The 21,212-nt window shown below is 45.6% G+C and overlaps 1 protein-coding gene, 1 long non-coding RNA gene and 1 other non-coding gene across 5 annotated transcripts in view; 2 read left to right on the forward strand and 1 right to left on the reverse strand.

Moving 5' to 3' along the window:
* Positions 1 to 6,272: 6,272 nt before the first annotated feature.
* LOC144148676 (uncharacterized) lies at positions 6,273 to 8,087 on the reverse strand. Its single transcript, XR_013318023.1, has 2 exons — positions 7,792 to 8,087; positions 6,273 to 7,309 (listed from the first exon to the last, which is right to left on the reverse strand). It is a non-coding gene; the product is annotated as an uncharacterized LOC144148676 (long non-coding RNA).
* Positions 8,088 to 8,387: 300 nt separating this feature from the next.
* LOC144149214 (uncharacterized) overlaps positions 8,388 to 21,212 on the forward strand; it is a 268,987-nt gene continuing 256,162 nt past the window's right edge. Inside the window, exons 1-5 of one of the 3 annotated variants that reach the window (XM_077680752.1) lie at positions 8,388 to 8,735; positions 16,517 to 16,635; positions 19,052 to 19,162; positions 19,717 to 19,856; positions 19,921 to 19,963. In XM_077680752.1, the coding sequence (XP_077536878.1) occupies positions 8,598 to 8,735; positions 16,517 to 16,635; positions 19,052 to 19,162; positions 19,717 to 19,732 (384 nt within the window). In that variant the 5' untranslated portion in view covers positions 8,388 to 8,597 and the 3' untranslated portion in view covers positions 19,733 to 19,856; positions 19,921 to 19,963. The remainder of the gene's footprint in view (positions 8,736 to 16,516; positions 16,636 to 19,051; positions 19,163 to 19,716; positions 19,857 to 19,920; positions 19,964 to 21,212) is intronic. The other 2 variants (XM_077680754.1, XM_077680755.1) reach the window with 2 other exon arrangements.
* Positions 9,359 to 9,483, forward strand: LOC144150344 (U5 spliceosomal RNA). Its single transcript, XR_013318501.1, has one exon. It is a non-coding gene; the product is annotated as a U5 spliceosomal RNA (small nuclear RNA).

A 21,212-nucleotide genomic window follows, 5' to 3' on the forward strand; every position in this document is an offset into this window, starting at 1 on the left:
CGTTACCGCACCAAGTTCACCTCTTCGAGTAGCGACAAATCCCTTCCGGATGAACAACAGCTTGCCCGCTTGGAATGCCAGCGTGAGCCAATATCACTTCAGAGGGCTATCAGGGGATATTTTCGACGGTGTCTGTCACTTTTAAGCACGTGCACATGTCTGGCTGCCGGTTTACGCGTGCGCAGGTTTGTAGTGAAGAATAGTGGGAGGGAGGAGGGGGGGGCGGGCACGCGCAGCCATGGGTTTCTTGCCCGCCCTGATGGATGGAATGTCCGTTGTGCTGGTGTGAGGTTTAAACGCGGACGTTAAACGGCCCAATGGGAACTGTCCGGAGCCCTTAGTGGTACAGCGGATTGGGTTTGTATGTTAAGCTATGTTCAGACTACCGACGCAAAAGCCGCATCGTGATCTATGGACGAAAAAAATGGCATGTCACGCAGTTCGTTTGGCTGAGACGTGAAATGACGTCATTCTTTAAAGTTATTACGACAGTTGTGGCAACAGTCTGAACCCGGCGTTACACAAAGAGTAAGATGGTTACGACGCGGGAGGGACACAGGCAGGACCATGTTTATCTGCAAGAACAAAGCTTGGATCCTTCAGAGGTTCATTCAGCTAATTGGCTAGGAAGGATGCTCCATCGCAAATTACGACAAACGTGTTTTGTTTCGTGCACTCCGTGGACTGCATCCAGCTTTGCAGGTCATCATTCACACAGTGGAAGGGCACTCATTTTTTAATTGAAATTCAGTGCAGATGAGGTTGACAGAAAACAAAAGGACTATGCTGCACTTCAAAATAATTAACACAGAATAAAGCTTCTTCCCACCACAACGAAGCATGTAAAGTTGAGCAGCTTTATGCGGCAAAAATGGTTTAATATACCAATTAACACAGAATAAAGCTTCTTCCCACCACAACGAAGCATGTAAAGTTGAGCAGCTTTATGCGGCAAAAATGGTTTAATATACCAAGTAATTCGGAGTACGAGAAACTGCCTACAAGAAACATGGTAAACCTTTCGCCAGTTCGTACCTTTCGTGTCTTTCGTTACGTGTGTACTCTTCATGCAAGTACCAAGAATTTTATCACGGTAGTTGATAGGCACACTTAGCTGCCAATTGTTGCAGGGGTCCAAGCTGAACGGAGATGCATGCCTTCTGTGAGCGAAAAGTTCGACATCCTTCTGAAGTGCAGCCGTACAGTAACAAAGGAAAACTGCACACCTTTGTGGGAAACTTGGAAGTAAGGAAATAAGAAAAATTTGTCCTTCGGAATTGTTGTCAAACATTTTCATCGCAGAAGCTTGCTCCGTCTTAGGTGTTACCCCGTTTGTCCTAGATGAGTTTTGTAGTAGAAATTGTACATTTTTTTCTAGTGGGTTTCACAAAGCGATCAGGGTGATAAGCAAAAGCACATCAAGCACCTCAATAAGAAACGCTTCCCGTGGTCGTAATGGAACCAGCATCCCTTGCATTATGAAACCATTGTCTGTCAGACTGCACCATTCTGACACGGTCGAAGCAGTTTAGATTTCAGACTTTGACTCAAGTTGCAAGAGTGAAAGCTTCGAGTTAAGGAGGCACATCGGTCTTTGATCAAAAACATTATTTTTACAGGTATGACATTAAATTTTGGGGGACATGTAGTTTTTCATTCTGAATATAGCTATCAAATTTGTTTCTGTGTAATGCGATTATATTCAAATTTATTTGGATTTTTATGTTTGATTTTACGACAGCCTTTATAAAAAAAAACTGCTGGAGGGACGCTGCTGAACAAAGTACCAGTGAACTGTGCACAAGTCAAGGAGTGCAATAATACTAACATTATCATTCTGTAGCAGAGGTTACAACCATTTGAAGTTTGGGCCTAGAAGGTGGGAACCAGAAAAACTGGTGTTGCCGTCCAGGCCCAAACTCCAAACAGCTGTTACTTCTGCTACAGACCATATATTATGATAATGTTAGTCTTATGGCAGTCAGTCCTTGATTTGTGCACAGTTCACCGGTACATTGTTCAGCTGCATCCCTCCAGCAGTTTTTTTACACGCTCTCTCTTTACCTTCTTTTTGTACTGCTTTTCATCTTTTTTCCCATTGTTCCCCTTCCCCACGTGTAGGAAAGCAAGCTAGGCCACAGCCTGGTTGACATTCCTGCCTTTCCTTTACTTTTATTCCGTCCTTCCTTCCTTACAAAGGCTGTCAAAAAATCAAACATAAAAATCCAAATAAGTTCGAATATAGTTGTTTTACACAGAAAGAAATTTCATATCTACAGTTTCAATGAAAAATTACACCTATCTCTCGATTTTTATCGTCCTAACTTTAAAACCCATGTTTTTTTGGTTTAAGACCAGTGTGCCCCCTTAAAAAAAATAATTTGATTTTTGGTAGACAGCTCGGTAAAAGACCTCCTAAAAGCAAAGATTGAGGTGTGTTTCCACTATACTACTGTAGGGTGCTGGTGGCAACTGCCCGGGATGAACCTCTTTTAAACTTTATTTCAGGAAATGAGTGAAGGTCAATCCCCTTTTACGGTGGGGCGCTACATGAATGGTTCATTTTTAGCCACTAGATCCAAATGTCATGTCTTCATCTTCTCTTTAAGGTGTTTTGGCACCTCCCCTTAAGGGTAATTGACCTTGACTTGTGACAGCCACGCAGCACTTTTTCCATTTGTAACATCCTGCCGATTTGCAGCCCCACTTCCAGTTTGGTTCCTCCTACTGTGCACTGTGGAGTACAGACTACTGGGTGGTAGTAGTGTCGCCAGCAAGCAGTCCTCTAGCTCCCACGTTGCTGTTCATCTATTCCATCCGGCCACACGCCTGGTTGACAGGAAAGTGCAGTGGCTACTAAGACTCCCAACCCTTAATTTTGTCCATTTGCCTCATTCTCCCTCCTTGTTCGGCTGTGTGGGAAGGTTCAGACGCAACTGCTGTGCTCCTCTACTGCTCCCTTTCCTGTCCAGACAGTGCCTCTCCAGATTTCCTTCTCTGCAATAGGCATGTGCAAATCTGTGGCTGTTGTCAGTTTCATCATTGCTCCTTGCTCTCCGTTACTTGTTCTTTCATGTGTTCATTAATTGACATAATTACAAGTAAAAAAACATGCACCCCTTTGTCTTACGACAACAATGGTTAACTCAGTTTTCTCGTGAGGGATTCCTTGCTTTATTGTCATCTGAGCTTAAACATTGACTCGTTGAGCTATCACTTTGACTTGCACGCAGTTTGGACTTTTGTTCGCAGTGGCTTTGAAACTTCGCCGCTTGATTTTGCATGACGAAAGCTTCGCATTCAACTGCCGTCGTCGTTAGATTGCGAGGTACACTATTTTTGTCTAATTTTGCATGTTGATGCACCGCTATCCAAATTAAAACTGCTTCGACCATGTTGTAATGGCGTCACGGACTTTTGTTCGCAGTGGCTTTGAAACTTCGCCGCTTGATTTTGCATGACGAAAGCTTCGCATTCAACTGCCGTCGTCGTTAGATTGCGAGGTACACTATTTTTGTCTAATTTCAGGACCCTCACACCGCAGAAACGAATCAGGACCCTCACACCGCGAGGGTCCTGATTCGTTTCTGACTACAGGAAGCGTTTTATTTTCTGCACTTCTTCACCCACGATCACTATCATTGTCAGAGAAAGTTGGCTTTTCTGCAATGCCTTTTTGGCATGGCATATTCCACTGGTGAGACATAAAAAGTTTTGCTTTAAAATCAGGGGTCTTCCAGGACTTTTGGTCCAGTGAGTAGCAATCTGCACCTATTTAGAGCCATACAATACTGAGCAAGCACCCTTTGGTCCTTCCTGTCTTGTGCTAGCAGTCTCGTCATCTAACACATAAAGGTGCTCTCGACTTTTGTCCACACTTTTCACTTATCCCACAAACTGACCCAAACTCTTTTGTTGATTTCCAGTTGTGCACGTCACATTTGCATTCAGGGTCACCTTGGGGCAGATAAGTGCCTGTTTGTATTTTTATCAAGTGGTATTAGCCACAAAGCATGCTTTGCACTCTTGCGTGAGCAGCGTTATGGGGCCTTGTTGCATGTCCAGCAAGTGATGTGATGCCATGTCAATAAACATTCTTCAGTGTTTGTGACGACTTTGGTGTTTTAATTTTCTTGGCTTCACTTTCACATAGTAAGAGTTCCTATCCATCAAGAAGCATACACTTACAAATGCTAGGTACGTATTCTTTTTTTTTTTCTTGGAGGTGACATTTACAGTTTCCTTGGCAACACAGCATAACATCAAAACAAACAAAACCAACTAAAATGGCAAATTTGGCGTATTTTTAAAAATAATAAACAGTGCAAAAACAACAAAGCACGGGAGAGAGAGAGAGAGAGCACGAAAAGTGACAGCACTGCCTGTTTGTGTTTTGTTGTTTTCGTGCTAAAAATTTTCAAATAAATAAATATGCAAGTAATGCAGATAAAGAAGGGTAACTTTTTATTCGAGCTCGTTCCTTGGACATACAAGTACATTTCTTGAATCAATTGCTGGAATCCTGGATGCAATTTTCGATATTGGGCAAGCACTGGATTCTCGAAGGGACACAACAGTAAGTTGGTTCAATTCTTATTTGCAGTTGCATAGTGCAGTTTCACCCGTACAAAACATTTTGGCCAGTCCAAAGCATTGGTTTAGGTAGAACAAAAAAATGCCTGTGTGCCAAGTTTTCGAAGCATGTCAAAAGATTCATAGGTGGCCTGACTTAACCTATAGCCCTCCACTGCAGTACACCTCATAGTTGGCCCAAGCTATGCCGAGCTTTGCCACGTGAAACCTAAAAAGTCGAATTTTGACGTTTACAGCTACGCTGTGCAATGTATATAGCCAAGCATAATTTACTCTTCAGTATTTTGGCTCTATCCAGGTTTTCTGTTTATTACACCACAATCAAAGTGCGCAGTCAGTGTTGAATTGATGAGAGTCAACCCATTCAGGTTGAAAGCACGAAATGCTCTCCAACAGAAATGGCAGTCTTCACATGTGATCAAATACATAGTTCTTTAACACTAAACAAGGGCAATGCAGAATGCCAGGAGCGTAAAATATACTCGACGAGGTGCAGTTGGCCAGTGTGTAATTTAAGCAGCATTGTTTTAAGACAAACGGGGATTGGTGAAACAGCCGTGAGCTTCTGACAGCAGCTATCATCGTGACTGGCCAATTCACCTGAGTGGGGATGTTATGGCTATGTGTTGTAGCTTGAGCGTGTGACCTAATGAATCGCCAAGAAATTTCAAACTCGTAGTATCTCGGGTTGCTTGTACCTCTGGACGTTTTTTCAGTTTAAGGTCACAATGCGCTCCCTGGGTCCACCTTTAGTCAGCTAGAGCCACTGAGCTATAGTGGTGTCAAGGATGTAATGCTGGATTTGCACTAGGGACGTCCTGGGTTTGGTTCCCATGCGGTTTCAACTCTTCCCAAAGTTGTTTTGAACTCAATTCACTCTTTGCACTGCCGGCCAATCTAGGAGCTGTTGTGCTAGCACAGACAGTGGATAGTGGCTGCTTAGTCAATGGGCCACATATTGCTTTCGCGTTGATAAGGTAGCGTTTTCAAGATTATGTGTTATGGTCGGCTACAGTTGCTACATTTAGGGTGCTTAAATCCGACCATGTGCAAGTTGCAGGCCTGTGATAAATAGGTACAGGTGATTATCTAGATGCACAAAACTGCGCTTACTGTCAAGGCATGCCGTGAATTTGTTGGTGGAATGGACATTTACAAACATGCATTGGCATGGTTTACACTGCAGCAAAAAATTGAGGCTCCATATATGATGACACAAAAGGTGCATTGTACGATTGGACTACGGTAGCGTTGTCTATGGGTCAGCCACTAAAACATTCCTCAGAATGCTGGACCCTGTGCCTCATCTAGGGCTCCGTTTGGCATGTGGTGCCTTCCGGACTAGTCCAGTTGAAAGCATGTATGTGGAGTGCAATAAATGGAACCTACAACGCCAGCGAGCATACACAGATCTCCTTTATGCTTTTAAAATTTCATCCATGCCTCGCCATCCTTTTAAATCAGTTTTTCATGACACATCGATGACTGAACTCCTTTAAAATCAAACATCGTTCTCTGCGCCCTTCTCTTAGAGTTAGAGAGGAAGCGTCAGAGCTTGCTGTCTCCTTTTTAGATACAATCCAAAGTTCTCTAACATATTTTATAGCACCATGGCATCTCCGCCCTGTATCATGCGACACATCTTTCACACACGTAGATAAAAACCGAGCTCCCACATGTGCAAATCTGCAGCACTTCTTGTATTTGCAGCAGAAGCATCAGTGTTCTGAATTTTATACGGATAACATGACAATTCCAACAGGGACAAGACCACTTTGTTTTGGGGAGCTTTACCCAAAAAGACCATGGCACTTGGCAACGAAAAGAGCCCCAGCAGAAAACAGAGCAAGGCCTCACGGCTTGTAGAGGATGCCCTCATGGTAGAATGAATGATCCAGCAGTAACTGCCTGACATCATGTGATTTCGATTGCCGAGGCGTCTTCACCGCCGCTGTGTTGGCATTGAAGGAAGGTGACAGGAAAGTGTCCACAAAGTCGTGCGCCAAGGCTACTATTCCTGTTGACAATGTCCAGACAAAAGCCAAAATTACTACTAAACTAGTTTTCTGCACAACAAAGAGGTCACTTTCTTGCTTTGCCAGAGTTAATAACTTGCCCTTAAATAATCCATGCACAACGTACCTTCATCACAGATGGGTTTAGGTGCATCAAATTATTTGTTATACAGAACCTTTTTTACTGCACTAAGCAGTGCGAACTCGCAGGAAGCAGTTTTATTTCGTGTAAAGTATTTCCAAGAGCAACGCAATCACTTTTTTCTCTGTCTACCTTACTCATACTATCAATTCTTAAATTTATACCAGCAAATAGATAACAAATAGAAGGAAGAACACAATTCTGCACACGAGATATCCCCAGCTGTTCATTGCTTTGATACTCGCAGAAAGACTTGTAACGGTCAAGCTGGCATAGATCCGTAGATCGTTTGGTTTTGTTTTCACTGGCAGGCATTTCCAGTACACACGCTGCTGTCTTCATGGCTATCTACTGCCACGTTAGTGTAAACACTCGCTTTAAATGTACGCACAGAGTGAGAACGCAATGGTGGATCTAAAGTATACCATAAATTACAAGCCAGGCAAGTGCGGGAACCCGTTAGGTTGTGACAAGTGGCCTGCGAACATTAGTTCCCACTGGAATGGCAGGATAAGTGCTGCAGGCAGGCTAGGGGCACCGCGACTGCAGTCAAAAGATGCTGCAAGAGAAAGAAATGGACCATGAGGAATGAAACACCGTTGGTTACAACGCCCTCACGAACCACACGCACACACGAAAACCTTCCCAACAGCGTCCTGTCACGCTCCTAACTTCACCAATAGATCGTACTGCAAGTTCATTTTCGTTACAACACGGTTAGCACAAGGCACGTTGTCTAGAAAAAGCCTCGAGGCTAACAAGTGATTTTAATGACGCCACATTAAAGAAGAGACAAAGAAACGCCATGGGCGAGACGGGTTTGCATGCGAGCGAGTTTCTGCGCCGTGCAACAAACCGTCAACAGCTCGCGATCGCCGACAGAGGCGAACAGAGCAGCATAAACAGTGACAATGACGCAAGACGGTGAGAACGCGCCGTTAAGAATTTCGTAAACGTCGCTAATATAACTGCAGCGAGCAGAAAGCTTTTCAGTAGGAGATATGCGAACTGATTGCAAACCCGCCAAAAAGGAGCGCTCACCTGAGTCGGCCGATGGTGGACAGTTGAACGCCCACGGCTGATTGCACAGCCGTAGAGCCAGAAGACGCTGGAGCTGTTGAACGACGATTGACAGGGCGACAACCATTCACACTTGCGTTGACAGCAAAAGTCCAACGCGGCTACTTGAGTCTCTACGGCGCGCACGCCGTGTAGGCAGCACTCGGAAAAATGTAAACATACCGCGCGGGAGCGCTGGGAACAAACGTGACGTCACATCCGCCTAGCGCTCATCCTCACCCGCCGAAACGGTCGGTTAATTCCTCCCCTGAAGGGCAGGTATCGATAGGCGCTATCAGCAGACGACAAAATTAGAACTCAGTATTAAGTAAAAATTAAGTAAGAAGTATTAAACAAATATTAACTCGATAGCCAGTGTACGTTTAAACTGAACTGGTTTTATGTGGTTTCATATGTCGAAGAAAATTTTCCCGGTTTCTCACCCAACGCGAGCACGGACGCTGATAAGAACTGCAGCGCCCTCCTGCACGCACACCTCCATCATAGCCTCCTTTATACTTTGCCTCCATGTAAGGTCCAACTGTCGACAGCGCCGCCAACTCATAAGAATGGAGCGGTTCACTGAAGAGAGGCCGACTAGTCCCCTGTCCTGTGACTAGTCTCTGTGAGAACCACAACAAAGTCATGCTGGTCATGCATGCCTTCATGTGTTGACAATGCTTTGTGCGCAGCTGCAGCTTTATTTAAGCGCAGGAAATGCTACAAGCTGCCGTCAGCAATGTTTTATTGTAGCTTAGAGGCGAACGAGGTGAAGTCGTGCGTTCACCATGCGTGAATTCATGCCCCGTTTGAGTCCGGTACGAATGACCGCGTACAGGCCGAGCCACGCTCACACTGCTCGCACCACGTGTTGGTCGCGGCACGTCACAATCACATCGACAACTAGCTCTACCCCAGCAGCAGCGGTAAGTTCTGGCCCCTTGAACTGTTTGAACCGACGTATCATTTAATGGGGGGAGATTTCAGACCAGCGCCCATCGATGCAACCGCCTATTTTGTCGTAAAGAGCCGGCGACAGCGCTAGACTTTCGCATGGGAGCTCGGAGGTAGCTTGGTCAAATAGACTATTGGTATAGCCGCAAAACACAAGTACTTGCATGAATATTCGCTGCACGATGCAGTTATGCTTCGGACATAGGCACGCGGTGTTTCGTAGATTTCCTGCGAGCCGGCATACAGACGTGACTGCAGAAAAATATTTTTTTCTGTGCTAATATCTGCGTCGACAAATTTTGCAGTCAACAAAAATATACCCCGTTTAATATTTCAAAGTGCAACATATATAATATGATGCGCCCCAGCTACCGCTATAATCAAGTTTTTTAGTCACAGGGACCTCGCTTACATAATAACGTACCTAAATAGTCTAAAACATTATGCCCAAACGTATTCTTAGTCATACTATTTACACGATATACGCGCTTACTGGTTATAATTTTCATAATTTTGTCTGTACTTTGCACCACCAGCGACGCTTCTGAGTACATGCCGTCAAAGGGCGCCCTGTGAAGCACGGTTTGTGCAGGCATCGCTCAGGTCTCTCCTCACATCCACGCATTAATCTTTCGCCTTTTACTAAAGATTACCGTGGGGAGGGACACTCCAATGAGCCTATAGGCCAATTTTTGGGAGGCCTTGCCCGTTTGGGCGAGGCCTAATCTCGAAATCCAAATTCAGAAATGACACTACTCTACCCTCATCGTCGGGGTTGCGACAGTTGTGTACCCTCTAAGGGGCCTCTCATGTCTGTTCCACACGGCAACTTCCAAATGGGACTTCAACCGCTTCAGCGCGTACGGATACCCAACCTCACGTACGTTGCGGAAAATTTTAACTCGGGGCACATGAAGAAAGGAAATTTCGTCATTCTTGCGTGTTTCGCTTTGTTTACAAAGCAAGAAACGCAAATGCTTGCGGAGTTGTTAACTAACTGACTGACTGACTGCAACGGCTTACTTGCACGAATGCTTTGCTCTGTGGACAGCCAATGCACTCGCCATTTGTACAAGTGCGGCACGCACACACACAGCTGGCTGGCGCCGCATCTTTTCAAAGTGCTACGAGTTGTGCCGCGCCTCCACCAGATGGCGCCACGGGTCCCGCGACCGAGAGAAGACGCAGTGAAACATCCCCCTCGCGAGGGGCACGATCAAATGCAGAGCATTTCCGGGGGCGCACGACGTTAAGTAGTTTGCGTTACGTTAATGTTGTTGCACTTGTGGCAACTGCTGACGAGAGAGCGCTCGTCAGCAGTAATTTGAGTGAGTCAACGATATAAGGCGCGTTCGTAGCGTCCCATTCTGTGTCGTCTTTGTGGCGCAGTGGGTAGAGCGCCATGTACATTGCGTTCCGCCCGCAGGGTCGAGGGATCGAAACCGGGCGCCGGATAGTATTTTTTTATATATAGTAGGGACAACGACAATGCGGACTACGGACGTCAACGCGGGTGACATCGTGAGTTACTGAAATGCTCTGCATTTAAAAGCTGTACCCAGTCGGCGGCAGTGAGGCCTTAGGGAAAATGGTGAGGTTGCATCGCATGTCTCGCATCTTTGTCATTTCCTACCAGCGCTGCGGGAGGCTGCAAAAGCAGCGGCTGAACGTGAACGTGCGGCAGCGCTAGTGAACACTACGGCCGCCAAGATACGATTAGACCCACTAAATTTGCTAAGCCTACACTAGGTACGACCACTGCTGAAAGTTCAAGTTGGAAATATTATTGGCCACCTCCCCTTTATATCGGGGTGATGTGACATGTCTCGATATGTGGGGTAAATTCCCGTTCTTGCGACAGCTCACGAGCTGATGGTATGGTCTACGCCCACGAGAAAGAACTGAACTAGGGGTTTTTAAAGACGATAGTCTTTCTTGGGCTACTTAAACCCAGAAATTTTGGTCTGTCTGTATGTCTGTGTGTCTGTATGTCTGTCCGTCTGTCTGTCTGTGACTCGATTCAGCCACCCGGCCAAAGCAAAACAATGCCTGCACAATAGTCTTATATAGTCACAGCTAAATCTACCCGTCTTGGTCCGGTGTAATGTTCATACTTGTCAACATTGTTGAAGAAGAACAAGACATTACGCAAATATGAGACAACAAATCAATACAGAAGTGATATTTCCAGTGTTCCTTTATAAAAATTCAAACATGCTTGACTTTCGTTAAAATAAATACTTCATCAACTGCAGAAAAAGAATTCACTCCGCCGTCGCCTGCTGTCGCCAGCGCCACTATAGCTTCTGGCGCCATTTTAAGAAATCAACCGGCAACAGTTACGCAAGGTTCCACTAGATAGTTTCCACGTTCTGCTTGCAACGCACGTGGAGTAGGGAAACGCGGTTCTATAAACGTTGAAGTAGGGTGCCTCGATTAACGCGCGTCTTCGCCGTACGGCAGCGTTCGCATCGAGATACCCGGTTTGGAGCAGTGGAACGCGGGAAATTTAAAATGATTGAAGCAAACCTTTGGTGTCTTTACCTTGGGATGAGCGCGACGCAAGAGGAACAACATGAGAGGTGAGCGGTAAAGCGAAGGGAGGCATTTACGTGGCAAAAGTCGATAAAGACTATCGTCTTTTGACGACATTTGCAACGAAAGGAGCAGATACGCGGCCAATTTTTTTCCTCGGTGGCACATGATCTCTTTGGTATGGTGGTGGGAAAATTCATTTATTTTGGTGCCAGGCACCAAGTCCTACATTGACACATTTTGGTGTCGTAGGGTACGCGGATAGATGGGCTGGGAAAGGGACTCGACAGTTCTTTAAAAAAAGAAAACTGGTGCTTTCGTTGCTCGCATCGCACAATGCGCATTGTGCGACGCGAGCAACGAAAGCACGCAACAATCTCCTCTGTGCGCGCGCACAGGCCTTAAATTAAGCGCCTTTTGAACTAGCACTGCTAAAAGTACAGTGCACGCGTGCCACCTCCCTTCCACCTTTACTGGTCATGCAACCGAGAACTATCTTGTAGAAAAAAGGAATTACAGTACGAGCAGACAAAAAGATGTCCCTTGCTATTTTTTTGTCATGTGGAGTCATACCCGTGCCACACGTACACGAAAAATGACATTAAGTGCTGAATGCCTTAAGTTTTAATGCCGTTAATTTACTGCTACACTCAAAAATCTAATGCCATTCGCTTTAACGTCATTTTTGGTTTAAGGAGTTCCGCATAACTCATTAGCCTTCACGAATGCCCTAAATCTGCCTACTCTCGAACGCGAATAGCACAAAATGAAATCGACGAAACTCTTAGCACCAGAGTGCTCATGTGGAAACGTAGCTGATCATCAAAACAAGATTTTTTGTGCACTCTCGGTGGCGAAGTTTTGAAGATGACGAAGTTATTGTGTTACTTGTCGTTTTGAATTTTTCAGATTTGGCTACCGCTGGCAGGCAAACGGCAGCTTAGAAGGCACTTTTAGAAACGGCTCACACCATTTTTAGAAAATACTGCTTCTTATGACGTTTTCTTTCACAAAAACATTTTTAACCCTTGTAAGACGTTTTTTTCTCTACCTAACTCTTTCGTTACGGCGGAAAAACTGCCTATTTTGAGTGCTTCCACAAAACTATTTTTTTCTCTTGAGCTAGTGGACACACTTAGCATTGCTATGCATGTAATTCTAGCTTATAGATTGCTCTTACAAACACATACCAGCAGTTTTGTGAAAGGTACAATTACTTACAGTTTACTAGTCAAATAATCAGAAAAAAAATGCACAAAAAAGTATACACGCAACGTATATAGGTGATTGTAATGAGCCTAAAAATTATTTTAGGAATTCTAAGATATACAAATTGTTCCTACATTTCTTGGCCATGATTCAATATATATATATATCAATGCTGTACACCAAGTTTTGTATTTTTGTGGGCCCATCAAACTAGCGGAACTGACGGCTGTGCCACTCCTCGATGCCACTCGAGTGTAAGTCGGTCATGCATCCAAGCACACTTTTTTGGTGTTCTGACTCAAAATACTTTTCACTTTAGTGGTAAAAAACTAGAAAAAAAAATCCAGCGCTCTTGAGAAGTGTCGCGCATTGCTCCGTAGCGGTAATCTGACGTGAGTGCCAGGCTATCATGAAGGTAATAACGCGATATGACACGGCGCATTTGGCAAAATATCCCTACCATACGTTGTCCAGACCCTACACATCAATGTAAAGCCGCAGTCGTTAGATAGGAAGCCCCTTTTGTTTATAAATACAGCAGGACGCCATTTTCACACAACTCGCCACTATCGCGGGTTCAAATTTCACTCTTGGCGCGGTCTCTGCACGCGAAATATCAACAAAACAGAATAAAATGAGTTGTCAATAAATACGCCAGATGGCGTTAGTTGTCCACCAGGCGCCGTTTTTAGCTTTCGCGAAACGTTTGATATCATCGGACACTGGCGTCAGATGGCCTGTGGCGCCGTACTGAAAGAGTTCAAAACTTCTAAAATACGTGCATTTCTCTTTTGGCCATTATCACGATCATTCCTAACCCATTTAATGCATTTGCGTTTTTGCGTGTAGCACGACCCGCCCAAATAATGTCATTCGGTATCTTAAGGCCTTTTTCGTGTACGTGTCACACGGATATCAATTTGCTGGGAAAATCATTGCCAAGAGCCAGCTCGTGTCCTTATCGGGCTGTTTCTGTGAACCGGCCCAATTTAATGTTGTCAGTGGTAAGCTTCTTGTTACAGACAGCCCCAAGACCCAGGGCGGAATTTTTCTTGCATTTTGCGCCGCATTCCCCTTTAGTTGCTTGCACACGAAGTCCACGGTAGCGGAAGGTGTGGCAGTGTCATAGGCTGACTATATATGCTGGTGGTATTTTTTCGTCTCTGTTGGTACGTTGAGGAAGTCCTTGTCTGTAGTTAATGTGTCCATTAGGCCTTGTTTTTTTATGCCTGATCATTAATTCATGCAGGCTCTGTGTCACGACAAACCCATTCGTGGGGCCGGATTTGGACTCTGCATGCTTTGCACAGGGATATCCATAGTTTCATTGAGTAGCCAAGAGGGAACGCCTCTGAAATAAGAAGGCAGCCTTGTTGCAGACTGTAGGAGGCCACTTTGGGGTTGGGACTAGACAAGGTAAACGAAAAAAAGAACATCGAGCAGAAACTCGTCTGGGAGTTGTCTAAGTGATGCGTAGGCTGATATTGTCTGAAACATTGCGATGAAGTGAAATGACTGTTGCGTTTGCATCAACGGGAGTGTTCACTACTTAATAGCCTGCCATAGCTGTTTATGGAATTTAAGGAAATTAATGGGATTCCAGGATAAACAAAGAACCAACTTCGTTCAACAAAAATGCCTGGGTCATTGTGTATTGCAAAACTCGTTGCTGCGAGAGTCACGAGGAATATTGTCATTGTGCAGGTAATCTTTGCTCGTGGAACAGAGCAGGAAGTGTGTGATGTAGCTTGACGTAGCGTCGAAGTGGTTCGACTGTGCTTTTGCAATGTCCAGTCGAAACCATGACCCATTGCAGGCGCGGTGCTAGGTAGCTTGTAAAATAAGGAATGTGAATTGGTAATTGTTTGACTCTTTTTAAATTACTGAAAAGGATGCATTCGTCTTCCCAGGCTCCTGAACATTTGAATGTGTTTCAGAAAAGTTTGGAGAATAAAAGGGGGGACACACACAATCTCCTCTGGAAGGAATTTAAATAAGCAAGAGCATTTGCTCATGTTGTTCGGCACGTGCAAAGTTACCGTCATCTTGGTTTTGCCGACTGGAACGTTCACTATTTAGCCAACGACCCTATATATCCGACATGCATTAGCCACCTTATGGGCATGAAAGGGCTGGGGGGAAATGAGGTGCTTGCTGATTTTTTTTTTTTCAACATCAAAAGGTGCATGTTTCATGAAAGGGTTAGCGGAACCCGTTGCTATGAGAGAAACAATGCATTTTGCCGTCGCGTAAGAAACATTCACTCATGGAGCACAGCAGAGTGTTCGTAAAGTCCTTGTTTGGGAATGTTTGATGCAGCATGTCCAAGTGGTGTGACTGGGGCGTTGGACGGAAACTGCAATCTGTTGCGAAAGCTATACGAGCCAAGAAACAGTGCAAAAAAAAAAAGTACGCGGACTGAAAGGGAACGATGAAAAGTCTGTCCTTGTCTTTTTTTGCACTGTTTTCTTGGATCACATACCAACGGGGCCAGTTTTGCACGTAAATGAAGTTACATGAGGTTCTAAGTTCGTCTTCGAGGAACTTTTCTGTAAAGTTTTGTTGCAAGGGAGCTCTCTCTACTATATCTCATGGCGGGTGTTTTTTGCGCTGATTTTGGGGCCATTTTGCATCTTTGCCAAATTTTGCATTTCCTTGTTTTCATTTATTCAACTGAGCTCTTTCTTCCTGCGGAAGTTGTATTTCACACTTGCATCTCTCGCGCGTGGTTCCCCATCCAAGTGAGCTTTTTGTTCCCAGTGACACAAAGTACCATAAAGTATCACTTGCTTGTATTTCTCGTGTTTTTAGATGCGACTGCATCTCATTCACTCGCCTTGTCCATGCAGCGTCGGCGTCGTTGTCGTCTGCCCCTCCCCCATTCTCCTCGCCGTGCAAGCTGCGCTCTCCGCCGCTCACCCCCTCTCCTCTCCAATGCCCCTCTCTCGTCCACACCTCTCCCCCTACACTATAAAAAAAATAATAGTTAGCGGCACCCGGTTTCGATCCCACGACCCTGTGGGTGGAACGCGAGGTACATAGTGCTCTTCCCACTGCGCCACAAAACCGACACAGAATCAAATGCTACGAACGTGCCTTATATCCTTGACTCATTCAAACTACGTCAAGAAGCTACTCATGCAACGCATGATGGGGCAATGATTAACACTTGCAATAAAAGAAAAGAAGCTCCCACTTACAGCAACAATGATGGAGTAAAGGTCGTTGCGACAGCGAAGCCCCAAGCGTACCACTTAGAGAGATTGACCAAGATTGGCCAATAAAACATAATAATCGTAAAACATAATAATCATACGCGTTCCCGGCGCGTTTCACGCGATTTCGGAATCAATCCAACGGAAACACCAAGTGAACCCCACGATGCGTCGCATCTACACAGGGTTCCCCACGCGGGGAGGTGGGCGCAATTTTTTTTCTGCATTTTACTCTGTAGCACCTCGATAGAAAACCTAGGGAAGTCCAACCAGCCAATCAAGGAAGGATGGTAGGAGTAACCCGTGGGATAGGAAACTAGGGTTTGGTATTAGGCAATGAACTTGGGTGGAAGACATAGCTTCCATGAAGAGAAAGAAGTGGGCTTGGCCTCTGCCCCCTGAAGAGAGTGGCTACCGAGAGACAAGACTAGAAGTAAGGGTGACAATTCACTCGATGGAGACATGAAACGAGAAAATTTGGTGGCAGAGAACAGGGGCATTCATTGCAAGATAGCAATGGTTGGAAGTTTATTTAGTAAGAGGCTGTCATCCTGCAGTGGACACAAATACACTGATAATGGTGACGGTAGTGATCTACCGTTCCATTACATTTCAAGTTCACGATAATGAAGACTGTCAACATTGTTGTGTTTGTGTGTCTATGTGCGTAGGTGTATGCATTTGGATGCACAATTCTAATTGTCTCTGCAGTCTTATTGCAATGTAGGCGAGTTTTCTTTATTTTTTCTTCTGTTGTAAGTTTCTTCCATTATCTCTTCTATTTCTTTTCCCAGGAACATCACAAGCCCCGGAAAGAGGCCGTAATGGGGGTCAGGATGGGACGGCTGGGAGTATCCAATCGGCCTGGAATGTTGCGCATGCAGGACGAAGGCGCACTGCTGCACAAGGCTGGGTACGCAGCAAATACAATAGACAGGTGCCGGAAGCGAACGAAAGTGTTATATGACGACAGCAGAGAAGGCAAATGTTTTCCGCAACACTTGCTGGACTACCATTACCACCTGTGTTTCGCAACAACGGGGAACTGCCTTGCAGAAAGCTGTGTAAGGCTTCGTTATCGATGTCATAAAGTTTGATGTCGTAACCATTACATTATCACCTCACCATTCAGGTTTTCTCATGCATGGCCTCTGGCCTAAAGCAGATCCCAATGCACACGCACATCACAAAAGAAACAAAACACGGAACTGCGTGGTTGAAGCGCACGCCTTTACACTATAATATAGGTACTCTGCTTTTATTTTATTTTGTTCTTGTTATTTTTCAAGTGGGGAGCACACTCCAGATTTGTTTTGAGGTAGCCACTTGTTTGTACATTCTACTTACGTTCGCAGAAAAGCAGGGCAACCCGCCCTGTGGGGGCAGACCGTTCGTTTTTCGGTGGAGAGTGCTGCGTCGACAGACGAGTTGTGGATTGGGCCCCTTGGGCAGAAGCGATGCCCTGTCATGTAGAACCTCTGGATTCGACTGCTACAAAAAAAAGAAACAGGAATGGCGCAGCTTGCACTCATTGTGCAAAGCGCACAACGAGTGCACTCGTTGTGCACTCGTTGTGAAACAGCACAACTGGTGGCCCCTCTCCCTTTACCGGTGACCCCACCGTTCCAACTCACATGGATTTCCGAACTTGCCGCCAAAAGGTCTCCATGACCTGCAGGCCCGGATCGTTTTGTCTGCAGCCTTCACATCCTCTCCCATAGTGGACCGTGTCAGCGCATGCTAGAACCTGTAATGGTTTTTTTTTTGCTAGCACGCCTTTGTTGCTAGCTGTCATAGCTATCAATGGCAGAAAGAGGCAATGGTAGTTTGCACATTCACCATACAAAAATCCCTGTGACTACAGTCGTACACCAAGGTAAAACAGATGGCCGAAATCTATAGGTCTGTGGTGCTAACCGACAGTGGTGTTTAAATAACTGACAAGTCTCTTTGGCAGCATTTTAAAAAGACGCGTTGGAACAAGTTGCCAGATACTTTAATTTCAAATGTGCAGCCTTCGGTCTTACTGTGCTTTTCAAAAAAAAAGGTCACACTATTTCCACCTATCCCCCTTTTATTGCTCCGAGATTCCTGATGGCACAATTTGCAATGCTTCGATAAACGTTGGAATGGGGTGATGATAGCCATTGTCCAACCTTTTGGCGTTTTCTGCTGCTGGCTTCGTGACCTCGGTGTCTATGCTGTTCACTTCACGCGCAAACACATGTGAACTGGCAAGAAGAACAGCTGGCTAGAGATTGCACCACGAACACTAAGCAGAGTGTTCTCGAAGGTAGAGCTGGCCGATGCAGGGTGCTCCTACGAGGCAAACGCTCAGGTGTGCTTGGTATTTTGTCTTGGTATTTTTTTCTGGTAACGCTATACGGCGGAACTAAAAGCTTTATTGGCTCTGCTGTTGAAACCAGTTCATTGTAATTGCTGCGGGGAACTGTATTGTAATTGCTGCGGGGAACTGTATTATTTGCATCTCGCTCTCAAGCAGGCAGCATTGTTTGTCTGCGCTTTTTGGGAATAGTATGTATCGGGCCATTCTCACCACCTCCACAGACATCACACACAGGCGTGAAGCCTCTGGACTCAAATGTCTCTTGCTAGCTATCTACACCAACTCCCTAGTTCCAGCGGCGCTGCAGAAAAGAGCTCCGACCCACCGTGGTGGCTCAGTGGCTAAGGCCCGTGGACGCGAGTTCCATTCCCGGCTGTGGTGGCTGCCCATGTGTCGAGACTTCAGCACACTTTAACCCTTCCGCTGTCACTGATGTACTGGTACGTTTTCGCATTTCCCTTCCGTGGTGTCACTGACGTACCGGTACGTTCTCCATTGCGCGTTCAAAAATTCGCGCCTAGCACAAAGCGGCCGCGTCTCGACTGTTCGCGCCATCTGTCGAATCTTTCTAGTAGCTCGTATTTTCACTCGCTAGCTCTCTACAACGGTATATTGAAGAGTACGGATCGACTGTGCCCTCCCTTTGCTGCTGGGGGGCATGGCCGCTCCGCGTGGTGTACTCGGAATGAATGACCATGCGGCACGCGTGCGATTACGGGTGCAAGGGTTGTTGAGCCAACCGAAACAAGTTTCTAGGTTTCTTTTTCTTTTTCTTTTTTTTCTTTTTTTTTTAAAGTTCTGTTCTCGTGTCTGCTACGGATTAGCAGACCTGGTTAGCCTAGCGTGCCGTTGCCTCTCCAACAGACTGAAACATGACTCAATGGCGGCTTTCGCTTGCTCGCCACGCCCTCACTTGCCGCTATCAGCAGCAGAGGTTGTTGTATCAATGTTGTATCCCTTTTTTATCTGTGTCTCCCATCAGGATTTCGCTATCCTTCATTTCTGAGCGTTGCGCGGGCTGCTGCAAGTGCTGGCTGCGTGCGCACGGTTACCTCCGGATGGCTGACCACGCGGGGCCTTTGACTGCAGACAGGTGCGATGGTTCTTCTGATTTCGATCCGATAATGAGCCGAGCTCGGATTCACATTCTGAGAGTTTCTCATCCGAGGTAGGGGTGCGAGTTCCACAGCGTCAGATTCTGACATTGAAGAGGTGGGGTCGTCGTCCCGAAAGCTTGCGTGGTAAACTGAAAATATGTGGAAGGAAGGTGATTTCTTACCCACGCTCTTTCCTTTTGACGCGTTATGTTCCAGATGCTCTCATAGTCAAATAAATTACTATGCTCCTTCCCTAATATTTCGGAAATCAAGACGACGCTGGATGTGCGTCACGGCCAGAAACACCCGACAGTGAAAGGGTTAAAGATCCCTAGGTGGTCTGAATTAATCGATGGCCCTTCACTACGGCACACCTCATAGCCCTGGTGTAACTTCGGCGCGTTAAATCCCAAAAATTTGATTTTTTTTTTTATAAAGGAATTCTATTTCAAGTAGAAGGAAGTAGCCCCTGTTTTCAACCGTTTGAGGAAGCAAATCAGCAGGGTGAGTGTTGTTGGAGCACAACCTAACAGTGTGCACGTCTTTGCAGATACACAACCACATGAATGCCTCCCAGCCTGCTCCCTCCGCCCGACCTGCAGAGAATGGGGCAACCACCGAAGCGGCTGATGACCACCGTTTTACAGCAGCCACACAGACATTTTGTTTCGGCTGGGAAGAGGAGTTTCAGTAAGTGCATCTCTCTCTCTCTCTCTCGCAACCACCGAAGCGGCTGATGACCACCGTTTTACAGCAGCCACACAGACATTTTGTTTCGGCTGGGAAGAGGAGTTTCAGTAAGTGCATCTCTCTCTCTCTCTCTCTCTCTCTCTCTCTCTCTCTCTCTCTCTCTCTCTCTCTCTCTCTCTCTCTCTCTCTCTCTCTCTCTCTCTCTCTCTCTCTCTCCCTCCCTCCCTCCCTCCCCTCTGATGGGTTTTCTGAAAAAGTTAGTAGTTTAGCCCCTCAAGTGGGATCGCTGCTCTTGAGGACCAAAAATCAAAGAGGACCGAAAATTTGCCAAAAAAAATCAATTTTCTGTATTAATTTTATTTGCAGTCTACAGGTCCCAAAGAATGTACGTACCTGCAAAATGTTATAGCTGTGCTGTAAGTATTTACAACACTGTCGCCGTTCGAAGTTGCCTAAAGTATAATTTTTGCCTATGTTTTCGATTCGTGCACTGTTTTCTCAGAACCAATTTTGTCCTTGCGAGGCCCACTGTCGGGTACAGTATCTCGGGATGTACTGGTTAGATTTGTGTCATTTTTGCTGCATTTGAAAGCTTAAGAACTGAACAGTGCAATAAACTCACAAAAATATGGAATTTACTTTTGCTAGCACAAAATTTTGCAGTCAGTTGTATGAAAACATTGGTGATTGATGACCTGACATTTAATAAGTTCAAAGCATTTTCAGAAACAACACTAAAATTGCTGCTGTGGTATAGTTGCACTCCCTGGTCCTTCAAGAGCAGAAATGGATAAAAAGTATCTGGGTATTTTATAGGTAGATAATGGAAAAAAAAAAAATCCTGGAACGGAAAGGCATAACATGTCGCACATCGCTAAACTTACACCACAAAGATGAAAACTGACTGCATATTTCCGCTCGGGAAGTTAAAATACTTTAACGTGTAAATCTCAAGCACCTAGGTTAAAGAATAACAAAATGTCCTCAAGACCAGTGTCCCCCCTTAAAGCTCTTAAGGCCCAACCACATGCAGCATACTTTCGGCGTTTTCTTGCGTCGCGCGAGCGTCGGCGTCGTTCGGCGGCAGCGTGTTGACACGCTGGTAAAGGCGAGTAACCGCATGACAGCAGCGAAGTCGCGCACCAGTCGCTGCGTCGGCGGGCGTTGCTGGACACGTATGCCATCTTGCTGAAGTTGGGTATGAGCAGTTATTGTCGATTCTTGAACTGCAATTATCAAGACCCTAGCTTTAGCTAAAAAAATCACTTGGTGTCTTTATTCATTGCTAAATATGTTGGCGGGCAAATATTGAAATGCTGTGAAATGTATCTCGAGTCAGCACGGTCAAATCTGAAC

Source organism: Haemaphysalis longicornis, unplaced genomic scaffold, assembly GCF_048455015.1.
Source record: "Haemaphysalis longicornis isolate Haplotype H1 unplaced genomic scaffold, Haemaphysalis longicornis Haplotype H1 scaffold_8, whole genome shotgun sequence".
Taxonomy (NCBI): Eukaryota; Metazoa; Arthropoda; class Arachnida; order Ixodida; family Ixodidae; genus Haemaphysalis; species Haemaphysalis longicornis.